Below are 17357 nucleotides of genomic sequence, written 5' to 3' on the forward strand. Positions count from 1 at the left end.
GGCCCTCAGCACCAAAGGACCCAGGAAGGCCAGCTCAGCCCTGCGCTTCTCTTCCCGCCCACAATGCGCAGCCTCACTGCTACCCGTCCAGGAGAAAGCAGGCCGCAAACCAAGAGCACATGGCCTGGAGCCACCACAGACACAACCCCAGCCATCCTGGCCCCCACAGCCAACTGTGCTGTCCTGGCCAACCCAGCTCCTCAGCCAGGCTTCTCCTGAGAAGACCCTGTGCCTTCTTCACATCTGGAGTTTAGCATTACTGCTCTTTGCACACAGCAGCAACACACTCAGAATTTACGACAAACTCCAGATGAACCTACAGAGGCACACCGATGCTCACAGGACGCACAGCCCAAGGCTCCGTGCAGACTGTGCCGGGAGGGCCACATCCACAGAGCAGAGCTCAGCACACAGAGTGGAATCCAGAGTGCTGGGGGCTGGGCGCGTCAGCAGCCAGGGCGGGGCGGAGGACGGGGGCGCTCACCAGGATGACGCCGATGCTGTTGAGCTCCACGAGGCCCCCGTTGATGCTGCTGGTGTTGGTCTGCAGCAGGCTGGAGATGAGCCGGATCACGTTCAGCCGCGTGTTCCCCACGGGAGGGTCCAGCACACCCCAGGTGGTCTTCATCACACTTTTCTGTAGAAGAAAAACTTATACCATAAAACTTTACTGTTAAAAACACACAGAAAAGACGTAGGCGCTGGAGCACAGTACCGAGCTGTCGAGCGTGGCCCGAATCCAACACCTGACTGGAGAGCTCGTCCTTCAAAGGACGGCTAAACGACCGAGTAGCAACAAACCACATTATTGCCCTGGAGTATAGATTAAAAAAAAAATAAAAATCAAGCATCCTCCTTCCCTAACATTCCAAACTGTCATAGGGTTTAAAAAAAAACAAAAAAACAAAAGCAGGAGTATGTAGGAAACCCATGGAAAAACAAAGGGTTTCAAAACCCGACTAGAAAGCTAATGTTACAGTAGTTACGGAATAGTTCCCAGTCTCTGCCAAATCTTACACACCTAAATCATCCTAGGTCCCTCCGTTTGTTACACAGTTAAACAGCAAACACCTAACTTAGGAGCAAGTTAGTATAAAAAGCCCTCAATAATTCCCAATTGGACAGACAGAGACATTCCCTAGGCAGAAGAGCGAGGACTCTGTGACTGTCCCAGCCAGCACCTTTGGCCTCACCTAACCCCTGCTCCAAGGCAAGCAGGTTAAGGGCATGCGACAGCACTGAGGGGCTGTCACCAGACAGCTGCCACCAAAACTGGCCATCCAAGGCACAGTCTTTGCTTCCAGGCACTCAACTTCAATCCACATTCCCATTAGACCGAGAGCCTACACCAACTGTCATTTCAAAACCAGCTCTTCAAGGATCAAGTTTACCTCAATTTACTCCAAAGATGTGAAAACGTAACTGCAAAGAACATACAAATGCTCAAGAACTGATACTACAGAGCACAGCATGGTAGCCTAGCGGCTCAAGTCCTCACCTTGAACGCTCCGGGATCCCATGTGGGCACCGATTCTAATGCCAGCAGCCCCGCTTCCCATCCAGCTCCCTGCTTGTGGCCTGGGAAAGCAGTGGAGGACGGCCCAAAGCCTTGGGACCCTGCACCCATACGGAAGAGCCAGAAGGGGCTCCTGGCTCCTGGCTTCAGATTGGCGCAGTTCCAGCCATTGTGGCCACTTGAGAAGTAAACCAGTGGACGAAAGATCTTCCCCCCTCTCTCTTCCTCTCTGTATATCTGACTTTCCAATAAAAATAAATAAATCTCAAAAAAAAAAAAATCAGGCTAAGGTGTCGTGCCTGATAAGTGTATATTTTAAAAAAAATGTACAAGAGAGGTAAGCTTCATGCATAAGCAGATGACGGACACTGACCACACTGACCGCAGGGACCGCAGTGACCACACTGACCGCAGGGACCGCAGTGACCGCAGGGACCACAGTGACCGCAGGGACCACAGTGACCGCAGCCGTCATAAAGCAGGCTGTGTTCTTCCCCTCGGGCGCCGGCCCTTGTAACCCACTGGACAGCCTGCTCCCAGCTAGTCCCACTACTCCCAAGGGAGATCTGAGTGTCTGCACCAAACCTCAGCATGGTTTGAATTCATGCTTAGCAAAGCTCACCTACCTTGGGTGGCTCAAGCAGGAGTTCGTGAAAAGACGCGAGTCTTCCTCTGATGGCTTCCAGCACACTCTTATTGACTGAACAAGTGGAGAGATTCACGCCTGGTGGGCACACCTCTACGTGGCCTTCAAATCTGAAAACAGAGGAAAGGCACTGGAAAATTAGAAGGGTCGTACGGAGTTCTCACACACAAACCTATTCCCAAGTATCTATTTTTTAAAAACACTTTCATAAAAAGATTCATTCATTTTGACTTGAAAGGCAGAGAGAGAGGAACAGAGATCTTCCATTCCCTAGTCCACTCCCAACCACACAGGCACGGCCACAGACAGGTCTATCATCTCAGGACGAGCAAAGCAAACAGGAGCCCTGCCTCCTGACTTCGCACACACACGGCCTGTACTTATTCCAGCTTTTCTTAGGTGATCAATATTGCTTCCTAACTAAAAAACTTCAGCTATTCGTCTATACAACAATCCACCCTCATTGCAACCCACGGCCAACAGAAAAAAAAAACTAGAGGTCGATGCTCTGGTTTGCCAGCGGGTAGCGCCCAGAGAAGTGAAGGCCTGTGCAGGCAGGTCTGTGAAAGTGCGGTGCCATCTGCCCAGCAGTGCAGACCAGTGTTACCCGTGAAGCCACTGGAGTCCAAGCCCAAGCTCACAGCCTGCCAGTTATCAGCCATCACTCCAGGGCATGCCGACCAAGTGCCCAGTCAGCAGGATGACTGTGTGAAATCCCACACGCCTCTGTGTCCGCACGCCCTAACTCTGAGAGCTCCAGGCGAGCTCCTTCGGAAACGCAACCACAAGAAGAGGTGGAAGACCTCAATCGTTCTGATCAAATGCATCTTTAAAACATGAAGGTCTTAATGTAAGAAGGTCCCCTCCAATAGCTTCTGTTTATGGAGCCATGCTTAAAATTTCTTATACTTCTATAGGCCAGGGAATATCTATACATCCTTATTTCATAATTTAAATTTCATATGAAAATTTACTTGTTATAAAAATTAGGTACATGCATTTCTTGATCATGATTCTAGAAAAACTGGCCTCTCTAGTGAATAACTCTATTACATCCCACATTAAAATTCCTGAACGAGTCATTTAAGTTTGATTAGTTTTTCTAGTAGATTCTTGGGGGCATCCATTTCCGTGCTCGCCTCAGTCTAGGACGAGAGCCAGTCCCCAGGGTGCTCGCTCACACTGTGTGCTCCCCTGGCTGTGCTGACCCTGGTGAACGTAATCCAGCAATGCTATACTGCATTGTAACATGCAGGGGGCAAGTCATCCTGTAACTGGTCTTATTTATAATTTTATAGTCTCATATTCTTGTGTGTCCCAACATACATAATAACTTGCCAAATCTAAGCCAAAAAGTCGAGTTCTATTATCTTTGGAACAGCCAGGAGCAAGGCACGGCAGTTTCCATTCACCAGCTCAGAGGCAGGAACAGGTAAGGGTGACAGACACTCACACACAGGTTTTGTGACCACTAGGTCACATGGCAACTTTTCACAGGAAACAGGCTGGTGCCCAGCTGCCAGGCGTGCTGCCCTCACGGGGTCCTGGGAATCTCACCTCAGCTGTACCCTGGATGCAAGGCCAAGCAGATCATGAGGTGCAGCCCTGGTGCCTTAGGTCACGGTCCTATTCAGGGCACAGCGGGCTTCCTTTCTGAGCCACGTGCAGGAACGTTAAGCCAGTCGCCTGCACACAGACATCCAGCAGCCGGCACCTGGGCCCTGTGCTCAAAGCCGAGAAACGGCTGTGGGTTAAGCTAGCCAGTTACCATAACCCGTGACAGGAGCGAGGAGACCCTGGGAAGCAGGCGCACTTGGTGGCTGCGGGCAGTAAATGGTGCTCTGTAGTGTCCATCAGTCAAGTGCATGGCTGGTGCTGTTCCCACCTGAGCTTCTGCATAAAGACTCTAAAAAAAGCTGACAAAACGGACCTAAAGAAAAATTATAAGGGTCGTACGGAGTTCTCACACCCAAACCTATACCCAAGGTCCTATTTTTAAAAATACTTTTATAAAGAGATTATTTCTCACTGGTCCATTGCCCCCCAATGACCACAATGGCCAGAGTTGGGCCGGACTAAAGTTGGGAGTCAGGAGCTCAAATCTGGGTCTCCTGGGGGGGATGGGATTGCAAGGTCTTGGGCCAGTCTCTGCTGCTTTCCCAGGCCATGAATTCACTCACGTGGGCTCTCAGTGGTGCAGGCCCAGTCTGCGGAGCCACAGCACTGCTCCACTTCAGACTTCCTACGTGGGTTCTCTATTCCATCATGGCGAAGTTCACCAGTAAGACTGAAGGCATTTTCATTCTGTTGTTGTTTTTCATGTCCAGTACTCAGTATTACCTTGACTGATAAACTCCCTCATCTGCTCACACACTGTCCATTTTGCTCAGTCTTTAACATGTTCATCATTTTATCACACGCCCCTGAGGAGTCTAACGTTCTGGGGTCTGGTTCCGTGTACTGCTTTTTCTCTTGAGAACTTGCTGCGTTTTTTCTTGTCCCTGGGGTCATAGATGGACCCCCTGTATAGGAGAGCAGAGACATCAACAGGGCGTCTCCATTCTCCCCCGGCGTGCCCCATGCTCACCTTACGGGCTTTCTTTACACTTGGCACTGGACTTTGGCAGAGACTCCTCTAGCCCTCCCCACACCTGCTTTTCCTCCATCAACAAACTGTGGCTACTTGTTCCTGGACATCTGGCAGTCTAACACAAAGGGACAGGGTGTATATGAGGGCACAGGTTGTGCGGGAGCTGTCATTTTGCCTGTTGTTCAGTTCCAGTACTGGGCAGCAAATGTCCGTAGTTATAAGGGACGGGGCTCTCTCAAGGAAGCTGGTCCTTCCTCAAGCAACGCAGGAATCCTGACCAGGCCTGGAATGTCTGTCTTGTATCTGTCTGTACAAATTACTCCTCCCACTGCAGGCGGTCAGCTAAGCCTGAGCACTGAAGGACACCCCTTCTCAGTTGCCTTCAGAGCAAAGGCGGGTCCTGGAGGGCATCCCCCGTCTCACTGCTCTCTTGCCCAGAGGCGCTCTCTGTGTGTTGCCAAGGGCAGTGCCCATGGAGGAAGGGCGGCAGCTATGCGTGCCCTGCCCCTGCGCTGCAGGCCTGGAGCTTGGTTGTTTGTTCACTGTTTTTACCTCTTTGCCTTCTAAGATGCTATGGGAATGACCTATCTATTGTTAGTCTATCATATGCACTTACAAAAAATCTGAACCATAATTATCTATCAACACAAATTTCACCAATCATCACTTATCAGGCCCCATTCATTTTTTTTTAAAGAAATTTATTTATTTATGTGAAAGTCAAAGCTACATGGGGAGAGGGAGACACAGAGAAAGAGGTGGAGGGGGAGAGTGACAGTGAGTGAGAGTGAGAGTGAGAGTGAGAGAGACAGAGAGAGATACCTTCATGTTAGCTCATGCCCCAGATGGCTACAGTGGCCAGAGCTGGGAACTGGGAGTCATGCGGGAGGCAAGGGCTCACGCACTCAGGCCATCTCCCACTGCCAACTGGACACGAACAGGGCTGGTCACAGGCAGCAGCTCTACCTGCTGTGCCCCAACATTGGCACCTCATTTCATAGAGAGCCAGGGGAAACACGCATTCGGGAAGTTTGCATATCAGCAGGGAACTGGCCGCTCAACCCAGCTCTGCATACAATTAACAGGCACCTGGTTACTGGGTCAGGATGCGGGAGCAGAAGCTGGAGGCAGGACCAGCTCAGGGACGGGCGCCCGAAGCTAACCCTCCTCTTCCTTCAATCTTAAGTTACCAACACATTTCCTTCATTCTTTGCTAACACTCATGTCAGCTGCCCCTTGGCAGCAGCACAGAGGGCACACGGAGTTGTGTGCTTGGGAAGGCCTGCTCCGTGTTGCGCGTCCACGGGAGCGCGGCCAGTCCTGTGCAGGCCCCCTGACACTTGGTGCACATCTAGCTACACAAACAATATCACACCATCTCACCAGCACCCCAGGGAGCCCAGCTTTTCTTATCCAGATTTTTTAAGACTTATTTATATTTATTACAAAGTCAGATATATATAGAGAGGAGACAGGAAAATCTTCCATACAAAGATTCACCCAAGTGACCACAACGGCCGGTGCTGCGCCGATCCAAAGCCAGGAACCAGGAGCTCTTCCAGGTCTCCCACCTGGGTGCAGGGACCCAAGGCTCTGGGCTGTCCTCGACTGCTTTCCCAGGCCACAAGCAGGGAGCTGGATGGGAAGCAGGGCTGCCAGGATTAGAGCCAGAGCCCATATGGGATCCCAGAATGTTCAAGGCAAGGACTTCAGCCATTGAGCCACTGCACTGGGCCCAGCCCGCATTTCTTACCCAGATTTTTAAAGATTTATTCTTTATCCTTTGGATTTGAAACATTCAGGTAAAAGCTTAGATCTGCAACAGCATGTCAGAACTATCAAAACCACTTGGACAGAACCCATGGAACATGCTCCACGTTACGGACCCTGAGCTGTTCCCTATCCCTGGGAGCTGGGGTGGCTGCGGGGCCGGGTGTGCCTTCTGTCCTTACCTTCTAACCCTCTTCCCCCAGACACAAAAAGAAGAAAGAAAATGTGCGTGGAAAACAATTAATCTAATTAAAGTTCTGAGGAAAGGCTCAGATCAGCTTCTCATCTGCTGAAGTGAATCCTGCTTAGAACCAGATGAGCCTGTCAAGAAACGGGCGCTTCCTCGGGTGGGACAGCCCCTCTGGTGTCGTTCATGAGAGCTGAGTCCAGGAGCCTCGGTGGTCGACACTCACATGTGCTGGAACACATCCTTCCTGTCCTCTGCTTCACAGGACGGAGTCCATTTTGAGGGAGAAAATTGAAATTCTGAATTCTAAATCCTACACCCCTGGGATTCTTACACAGAACCATTTCTACACAGAGTTCTTCAAGTATTCACACACCAAGAATACTCAGACGCCATGACAAGTGACAGGTCAGTGAGCACTGATGACCACAGGACCCAAGTGGGGAAAAGGCCCTGAGAAGGAGTACCTACTGGACTGTTTTCACTATGCATTTACTACTGGTTTTCCCAGCTACTAAGAAACCCTATGCGACTAGAGTCTAAACACTACCCAAAGCATCCAAGCTTCTCCACCGACTCCTTAGAGCATTTCAGCACCTGACGCGCAAAGGGTTTCTGCTGTAACTCATCCACTAAGATCTTCATTCTGGCTCTGTTTAATTGATTTGCTTGAGTAAAACAGACTGAGACAGATATCTATAAACTGGCTCACTCCAAAAATGGTTCCAACAGCCAGCGCTGGGGCCAGGCCGACCAAGGGACCCGGGGCTCCGTTTAAGTCTCCCATGTGGGCGCAGGGCCCATGTCCTCAGCCATCCTCAGCTGCCTTCTCCGACACATTAGTAGTGAAGAACCTGGATGTTTTCTGCCTTTTGTGATTCTGCCTTAATGGCTTGGCTGGGGGCTGTGTGAACTCCAGGCCTGACAGTCTATGTGACACCCGGCAGGACACCTGGCACGTCAAGTAGGCAGACCACTCCTCAGGAAGGAGGTACCTAGTGCTAGATAAGATTCACCGCCCTATAGCTCATCGATCTGTACTTTTTTGAAAGTTGCTTGTCCCCAAACCCACCAATAGAAGCCTGCTAAATCATGGCTGCATAATTAATAGCCTGAAATGTATAAGAACTGGGGGGCTTGGGCTCTCTCTCTCTCTCTCTCTCTCTCTGGCTGGCGTGCTCTCTTTTTGCCTTCCCTGCGGATCCTGCAGCGGTCGCCCCTCCCCCGCCCGGCCATGCTGGGAGACCTAGGTTAATCTGAATAAACCACCTTTCTCCCTCATCACCGACTTCAGACTTGATGATCATCTGGGGATTTCAAAATCCGCCACAACAGTAGGAAACGAAGTTGGAAGTGGAGCAGCCAGGACTCAGAATTGTCATTCTGAAAAGAGGGATCCCAGGACCATGAGTAGACATTTCACCTGCTTCACAACGCTGGTTTCTCAACAAGCTAAAACAAAACTCACACGGTTCATTTTGTAAAATTAAATGAACGCTTACGTTGGCCGCCGTGTCTCAAGTAAAGTCAGCAAGACCTGGATTGCACTCACTATGGCTGATTCGTTTTTCTCTTTGTGGAAAATATTTGATAGCAGCTGCTCTATAATTTCTTGCCTGGGGGAAAAAAATCAATAGTTTAGTGCTAACTGCAACATCATTTAACACAACCTCAGAAAAAGACCACGGCACAAATGAGGTAAATATTATGTAAGAGCTCAACCACACTTCGAACAGTGCTCTTATGTTTTGTGTGTGTGTGTATTTAGGAGGTTTATTCCAGTGGGGCAGAAACGGGGTGGAAGTGGGGGAGATCAGCAGGGGGGGGATGGAGGCACCTGGGCCCCTTATGTTCAGATAGGCCTGCAAGGTATGGGGGATGGGACTGGGACTGAGGGCAGGCCCCAAGGGGATTGGTGCCTGCAGGTGAATGCCTAGGGATGATTGGTGAGTGGGCAGGGTTGAGGAAGGGGCTAGAAGATTGGGGGTGGGATTCTCAGGTGGAAAGCGGGTGACATCTGATAATGGGTGGCTAGACCATTTCGTGAGCTGTGAGAAGAGGAAATGGCGCCGGTCCAAGGTGGGATATTCGAATAACTCTTTACATCCCTCCCTTTTGTTCTATATACATGAAGAGGGACATTGTTCTCTCTGGCTTCTTGAAGCTGAGTTTTCTCTTGGCAGAGGTTGCAGCCTGGTGGGAGGAATGGGAGATGGAAGCACACTGCTCTTACTTCTTTTAAGATGGAAGTCACCCTCTACTCAAGGCCAAGGTGGTGTTGGTGGGCACAGGTGGTGAAGACACAACCCTTCACCTTACTCAGAGAGGGAAAGTTAACCTAAATCTAGTTAGAACTCATAAATGGTTTCCCACAAGACAAGAATGTGTAACTAACAAAGATCTAAAACGCATGTTATAGGGGCACCCGTTGCACATCCTGCACAACGACCACCTGGCGCACTGTCATGTCAGCGAGACCCCAGACTCATCACTGCTGCAGGAAGTTGAAGGCTCATTAACAGAAAGAGGGGGGTGTCATTTCTTTGGAAATTCTTTAGGAAAACCTCAGCTTCCTGAAATGTCAGAGATCTTCTGAATTCAGGTAAATTAAGAAACACGACCTCCTTCCCAAAATGGCATGCTGTCGGGCAGACTCTCCCAGGGCAGGGTGGCTCCCTGCACTCTCACCTGCCCACCTCACCGCCTCTCAGCAGGCTGCAGCAGCACCAGAATGGATTTTGGGCGAAGTAAGTGAAACTGCTAATCTAATCTCTAACGTGAGAATGAGAATCGCCTACAGAAAGTGGTTTTGGGGTGCCCCAAAGTCATGCAAACACGCAACAGTCCACGCAGTCAGCCACAAGGCTAGCCAGAAGGCTCTGGAAAGGCTTCATGGTAAATCAGTGTTCTTCAAACAGCAGCCTAAGCCCAGGTGCCCCCTCCTGGAGTGGCAGTGCTGGCACTCATCCGTGGGCAGTGTCACCTTCACACCTCCCAGGGCCTGCAGGCAGAGGCGACAGAGACCTCAGCCACTGCACGCTGCTCCAGCAAACCGTAGGCCAACACTATCGAGGAAAGCATTCTATTCACAGACAGGAATAATGCAACAGTGCAACACACCCTGTGGTTAGGACACAACACCATGCCTGTTCCATGTTCCTAAACACACAAATATCACCAAGACGTAATACAAACCGGGCTTGTCAAACAGGATAAAAAGCAATGTTTGCAATATGACCAAAAACTTATGAAATGTTTATTTAAAAGCAAGAGAAAATATATTCACATTCACATTCAAACCACAAGCAAACAAGTTCTTGGGCAAGTGTCAGAAGCTAACTGCCTGCATTTCCTCGTCTCTGTTTTTGGGACAACGGCTCTATTTTGTTGTTCAGATGGGCGGCCACAGCAAAGACCGTTCTCTAACTGGTGAGTCCCATTTGTTTTACAGGCGCTAGGAGCAAGGATGAAGTGATATACAGCCCAATCCTTATACAACTTTTTAAACAAATGTCCAACGTCAAAAAAATTCCCAGTGCTGCTAAATGCCAGATACCAGTTCACAATTAGACCTCACTCCCGGACGAAGTGCGCTTCCTCAGCACCCTACCAGGGCTACCATCCCTTCACCCTTGAGGTTATGTCAAACTTCTTCGTGTTAGTCAACACTTATATTTATACATGCAACATCTGTGTGCATGGTAGCAGCTGAACTGTGGGCTTGTTGACATTATAATACATTCAGATAACTGACTTGATAGAGCACTGCTATTTACTAACGTATTATCCATGTGGACATCACACATATTCTCGAACACACCCACACAGAGGCTACCAGCACCCATCAGAGGACTTTTGTATTGCTGTACGGCTTCCATCAACAGACACCAGCAGCACGCAGGAAGGGAGCCTGTTGGGTCTCGGGAGCTGTGGGACCCACCCAAGCACGGCAGCCGTCACCAGCCTACGTCACAGGACCGATTCACTGGGGTGAGGTGTGTGATGAACGTGTTGTAACTAATACTTCAAGAAGCAGATCCGAGGGGCCAGGCCTGTGACGCAGCAGGTGGACCTGGCACGCTGACAAACTGGCTGCTCCCCTTCCTATGCCTCCTTAGACCCCGGCAGCCCTGTGGAAGACCTGCATGGAGTTGCTTCCTGGGATTGGCCCGGCCGCTGCACCATTTGGGGTGTGAATCAGCAGATGGGAGAATTCTCCAATTCCTCCTTTCCAATAAATAAAAGATGTAGCTAGATCCAGACACAAAACAGGAGCACCTGCAGTGGCCCAGGCCAGGATTGAGGACACAGCTAACATACAGAAAGCCAGAGTCCTCTGGCCTCTATCTGCAGGTGTCGGGTCTCAGGATACCCCCAGATTCTAGAGTTGGTGGATGCAAAACAGTTCCATGGTGCAACCCTCGCACAATCTCCCACACACATGATTTCTAGGTGATTTACAAGGGCAGTGGTGTGAAAATCGCAGCTACAGGCCAGCGCAAGGGCTCAACTGGCAAATCCTCCACTTCCAAGTGTAAGTATCTCACATGGGAGCCAGTTTGCTTCCTGGCTATTTCACTTCCCATCCAGCTCTCTGCTTGTGGCCTGGGAAGGTAGCAGAGGCCGGCCCAAAGCCTTGCGATGCTGCACCCGCTTGGGAGACCCGGAAGAAGCTCCTAGCTCCTGATCAGCTCAGCTTTAGCCATTGTGATCACTTGGGAAGTCAATCAATGGATGGAATATTTTTTTCTCTGTAAATCTGAACTCCCAATAATAATTAAAAAAATAATAATAAAAATTTTAAGTGCTGCTATGCCGTATTGCATGGAAAATTGACGATGCAGCTTCTGACCAGACGTATCTACCCGCTGGCCAAACCTGTGGCCACAGGAGCCTGGGACGGCCAGCTGCACACGCAGACCTTGGCGACGAGGTCCCACACCGTGCTGCAGGTGGTGTGGCGGGAACTCCAAGCACACACAGAGCAGTCTGCTCCGCAGCTGAGCCTGCACTGCCCAGCGTGGCCACAGGTGGCTGCGGACATTGTCAGCCAGACCGGCCTGAGTGTGAGACACTGTCCAAGGCTTCACACACACTCCCACTGTAGGAAGCTTTCTCTACTTCTACTGGACAGGCCGCAGAGGACCACTCAATGCCAATAATGTTTGTCGATGATTCAAATGACAATTTTAGAAATTCAACCTAATTAACATTTATTCACTAGCTGAATGGGAAATTCTGTAAGTTTTGAAGTACCTAAGCACAACCTTAAGAATTACTAAAATGAGGCAGGTCAAACCCGTTTTTCTTTTTCTTTTTTTTTTTTAAAGATTTATTTTTATTGCAAAGTCAGATATACAGAGAGGAGAGACAGAGAGGAAGATGTTCCACACAATGATTCATTCCCCAAGTGACCACAAAGGCCAGTGCTGAGCCGATCTGAAGCCAGGAGCCAGGAGCTCTTCCAGGTCTCCCACGCGGGTGCAGGGTCCCAAGGCTCTGGGCCATCCTCGACTGCTCTCCCAGGCCACAAGCAGGGAGCTGGCTGGCAAGTGGGGCCGCTGGGATTAGAACCAGAGCCCATATGGGATCCTGGGTGCGTTCAAGGCAAGAACTTTAACCACTACGCTAGGCCACCATGCCGGGCCCCAAACCCGTTTCTCTTCAGATGCTGGTGAATGCTCCGAGCTGTGGTAAATGCTCCGAGCTGTGGTAAATGCTCCCAGCTGTGGTAAATGCTCCTAACTGTGGTGAAGGCTCCCAGCTGTGGTAAATGTTCCCAGCTGTGGAGAAGGCCCCCAGCTGTGGAGAAGGCCCCCAGCTGTGGTAAATGCTCCCAGCTGTGGTAAATGCTCCCAGCTGTGGTAAATGCTCCTAACTGTGGTGAAGGCTCCCAGCTGTGGTGAAGGCTCCCAGCTGTGGTAAATGCTCCTAACTGTGGTGAAGGCTCCTAGCTGCACTACTCAAGGGATGTTCTAGGCCCCGTTCTACAGCACACACTTGTCCATCACATGATAGCCCAGGCACCACAGCCTACTACAAGCTAGCTTGTCTCTATTTTTGCTTTGCTCATCTCACATGTGCCAAAAAAAACCCACACATACACACCCTTTTTATTTTAACCAGTCAACCTTACAGACAAGTGAGACAAACAATGCAAAGGAAACCCCCCCCAGGGGCCTGGCCACAGCAGGACACTGGGGACAGCCAGCCTCCGCACTCTGCAGAGAGACTGTGCATGCCTGCCACTCACACACTCACAGGGCTGGGCAACGATCAACTTTCTCCACTAAAGTTACTTTTCAGCTGTCTGGGGCAGGAAAAGCATGCCCATGTTGGCAGAAAACAACCTCTTTGAAAACATGGGAATCCAGACATCAACGCCCTCTGTGCCCCTCATATCAGGTGACCTCACTGCTCGGGCCAAGTCAGCTGCCCTGGTGCATTGCAGCATGTCCCAAAAAGATCAATGAACGTCACCAACCAGAATGGATGTGAGACCCTTCCATGGAGCAGTTCTGACCCAACCACAGCGATCAGCAAGGACTGCCCTAAGGGAAGCGGCTTCTCCACTTCCTCCCCAGGCCACAAGCACTCTCCAGGGACACAATTCCCACCCGAGGAGCACCGAACCACCACTCCAGCTGCTGCCACGTGGGAAGAGACAAGGGCGGACGGGAACCTACTTCTCGAGGGCGGCCAGCAGGGGGTCTGGCTCGGTGCTGTTCTGAGCCTGCAGCATCTGGTCTCTGCTCAGGCGGACAATTTCACACAGCGACTGCGACGCATTGGAATGCCGCTGAAGGAAAAAGAACACAAGTTTAACATATTACAAGGCAAATTTATAAGAAAAAATTATGGGGCAACTGTTTAAGGAATTAACACAAATGAATCCTGGCCATAAGTCTCAGAGAGCAAAAACTCAAACCCTAAAAGAAAAATAGAGCAAGTGCTGGACTCTGCGGCAGGGCACTGCACGGTTCCGCTTGGTGTGCCTAACTCTGCAGGCAGAGGAAGGATAGGACAAAACCGACTGATCAATCAATCGATCAATTGACGGAATTCCTCCCAAATATACTTTTATCAGCACAGAAAGATACACATGATTCTTTGGCTCAAAAGGAAAAAGAAAAAACAAAACAAAACAAACCACCACCACCACAAAACCAGGAGTTTCTTGAAGATATGCCTAGGCGAGCAGTACACAGAACATCCCTACAACCTCAGCACCCAAACAAACAGCATTCCATGGTTTCCGGGCCCAAGCCCCACGTTCCCTCCACGAGCCCACACTCCTGTCCTTGCTGGTCTGGGCCTATGCCAGTCATGCTCCTGTCTTGTGCCATGCTGGAGTCCTCCACCTTGAGCTGAGGGCCTATAGCCCACAGCCCCGCCCAGCCAGAAATGCTCCTGGGCAGGCCTTGGCACACTAGGGTAGGCTCTGCCACCTGGCCCACGCAGGTAGGCACTGCTACGGCACAGAACAGCACTGGGGAAAACTATGGAGAAACGATAAACCCTTTCTTTCTCTGCTCTCATTCACAGGGCACGTCTGCTCTCGGAGAACGGCAGGAGCCCCTGGTGAGTTGCTTCGTCCTGGCCCTGCCTCACACAGGCCCAGCTTCCTGCAATCCTCCATGTCACCTTCAAGAACTCCTTCGTAGCCAACAGGGTCAATCCTAACAAACATCATGCCTACAGGTAAAGGGCTGACAACAGGACATTTCACTGCCTTGGTCTTGAACTTCTTCAAGCTGACCAGCTGCTCTCAGGTTCTGCACGTGTCCCTCAGCAGAGCTGTCTGCACACTGCATGTCAAGGTTCAATCCTGCAGGCAGTCCTTAGCACCCAGGGCCGTGAGTCCCAGCAGCGACTCTGCGAGGCGCCCATGGCAGCCAGGAGCCTTCTGCACTGTTTTCTAAGTGTCAGCCAGACCAAGGAAAGCCAACACACAGAAGTGGCCACAGCACTACGGACGGAAGGGACCTTTTTAAGAAAGGCAGGCAGGTTTAAACGGAATGAACCAGGGCCTGCCATCTCACATTTCTGGAAATTTTCAGGATCATTTAGTAATAAACTGCTACCTTCGAGAAGGTTGCACTGCCACTTTACACCAGCCTTCCCTGACCACTCAGCCCAGCACAGGGTATGCTCTGCAGCTAAACAAGCACGGGTTTTGTTTATTTAAAAAGCCAGTGCAGTTTCCCAGGAGGACTTACGTCTTCTTCCTGCGACGGGTGAACGACCTCCACAAGCCTCTGGATGATTCGCTCCTCGTTCAACCACTGTAAAACATGGCGGAAGGGGGCATGGCAGTGAGCGGCTCCTGCTTGCACACAGCCACCACACTCTCAGGAGAATGTGCCAGCTTTCTCTGGACCTTGAACACTACAGAAATCTCAAGTCCCCCGGGGAACGGCCCGTAAATACATTAACAGGTAAACATTAGCACCAACAATTCCCCAAGCTACAATTCCTGCATACTTTTGTATGGTTTACAAATGGCTCAGTTTACTGGCAAAGCATGCTAATCCTCTCCTTGCAACTACCAATTCCCACTGCAGGCACTGGCTGGTGTTCCAGCTGCTCCACTTCTGATCCAGCTCTCTGCGCAGGCTTGGGAAGCTATGTAGGATGGCCCAAGACCTTGAATGCCTGCACCCATGTGGGAGACCCAGAAAAACGTCCTGGTTCCTAACTTTGGGTAATCTCAGTTCTGGCTGTTGTGGCCATCTGGGAAGTGGACCAACAGATGAGAGACCTCAGTTTCTCCTCTCTTGGTAAGAATCTGCTTCTAAATTAAAATAAATAAATAAAATCTAAGTCTATATATCTGTAATTGGTTACGGGGGGGAGGGTCAAATGGTAGGGATACATTTTAAACATTTTTTACAGGAAGCTATATGTTCTCACAGCTTCAAAAGCAACGGAACAACCATATTTTATATCAAGTTTCTGAGTTAAAAAACCCAAGGGTGCTGGCATTGTGGTGTGGCATGTAAAACTACAACCCCAAACACAGCCATCCATATGAGTGCTGGTTCGAGTCCCGGCTGCTCCACTTACGACCCAGCTTCCTGTTCGTACGCCTGGGAAGGCATCAGCAGGTGACCCTGTGCTCAGGCCCCTGCACCTCTGTGGAAAACTGCAAGAAGCTCCTGACTGCTGGCTCTGGACTGGCTCAGTGCTGGGGAAGCGAGCAGCACGTGAACAGCACTCTCTTCCTGCGTATACTACTGGCTTTCAAGTAAATAACAAAAACAGAAACACAGTACAGCTAAAAAGGGGCTTTTAGATTTCAAAGCCAAACGTATGGCAGGAAACATGAGACGCCAGAGGAGCGGGACTTCTCGGCCCAGGCCCACTGGAGAAGAGCAATCAGAAAGATCATGGCCATTTCTTTAAACATATAAAGGAATGAGATTAGCCTAAGGATTAACAAGGGACAAGCCAGTCAGGTTCATGATTCCATCAGGAGCTAGAATGTTCTGACACACTGTGGCAGTCACAGTGAGCTGCAGCTGCGGGTGGGGGGCTCACAAACCCCGACAGCTCTACTCGAAGATGCACCTGCCCATGCGCCAGGCTGAAGGCACAGCACAGCAGTTTGCTTCTGCAGGCCAGCGGGAAACACAGGCCCCAGGAAGCATGCTCAGGGCAGCCACAGGAGAGGGCGGCGCCCACTGCCTCACTTCTGCTCCAAAGCCAGACCCTGCCAGCGGATAAGCTCCCAAGGAGAAGCACTCCCGACCTGAGGCAGCATGTTGGGGTCCCCATCCGACACCCCGGCTGCTCTCTACTCCACCAGCCGCCTCCCCACCCTCAGCGTGGAACAGTGCCGTGCAGTCCCCCACTCACATTCAGCACGTCCTGCCTGGGCTGTGGGGGCTCGATGCAGGTCAGGAGCCGCAGCAGCAAGTCCATGATGGCAGAAGTGCCTATGTGCTTCATAAGCAGGTCTACAAAGTTGCGCTTCTTCTTTAAGAAGTCCACAATCTAGAGCACAAACACAACGGTGAAGGACCCACACTGGGGTTGATAAACTTCAGGGCCTTGCACATCCTCCCCCGCCCCCGGCTGAGGAACGCTGGGTCCTGAACTGACACTAACTTGCCAACCTATGAGGTTGTGCTAAAGTTAGTGTTCAAAACCCCCTTAGAGTACAGATCCTAAGAAAACATACAACATCTTCCATCTCATTTTTATCGATGGTTTTTTAAAAATGTGGATTAAGCATGGAATATGCCTATCAAGACCAAGAGAATATAGCCATTTCAAGTTTATGTTCCTAAAACAATGAGAATGCACCAAATACAGCATAGTCAAAATCCTCAGCCACTCCCATGAAGAGCAGAGATGCTGGGCTCAGCCTGGCAGCGGCCTGTCCCCTGCTCGGTGCAGCCACCGTGACAGGTGCTTGGGTCTCTCAGAAGTCATCGCTAGGATGAGGAAACCAGGGCTCGGCTGCCAAGGACTGTTTAGAGCAAACAACTGGCTGCTTCGGAATCTCCACTTCAATCTGTATGCAGCACCAGCCACGGCCTGCCATGACCCCACAGGGAGGTCCAACAGCCAGAGGCATTCAGGATCAACCTCGACATCTCCTGGCTAGACTCTGGCGTCCAGCACTGCGGTGTAAACCTTTAGG

General features: G+C 50.6%; 1 protein-coding gene across 9 annotated transcripts in view; it reads right to left on the reverse strand.

The window, feature by feature from the left end:
* Window positions 1-17357, reverse strand: part of PPP6R3 (protein phosphatase 6 regulatory subunit 3) — a 93627-nt gene that overhangs the window by 33496 nt on the left and 42774 nt on the right. For all 9 annotated transcript variants that reach the window (XM_058662708.1, XM_058662707.1, XM_004598230.2 and 6 more), the window contains exons 5-10: window positions 16568-16705; window positions 14929-14994; window positions 13396-13508; window positions 8212-8325; window positions 2143-2272; window positions 485-637 (exon numbers count right to left, since the gene is read on the reverse strand). In XM_058662708.1, the coding sequence (XP_058518691.1) occupies window positions 485-637; window positions 2143-2272; window positions 8212-8325; window positions 13396-13508; window positions 14929-14994; window positions 16568-16705 (714 nt within the window). The remainder of the gene's footprint in view (window positions 1-484; window positions 638-2142; window positions 2273-8211; window positions 8326-13395; window positions 13509-14928; window positions 14995-16567; window positions 16706-17357) is intronic.

The sequence above is a fragment of the Ochotona princeps genome, chromosome 4 (genome assembly GCF_030435755.1).
Source record: "Ochotona princeps isolate mOchPri1 chromosome 4, mOchPri1.hap1, whole genome shotgun sequence".
Taxonomy (NCBI): Eukaryota; Metazoa; Chordata; class Mammalia; order Lagomorpha; family Ochotonidae; genus Ochotona; species Ochotona princeps.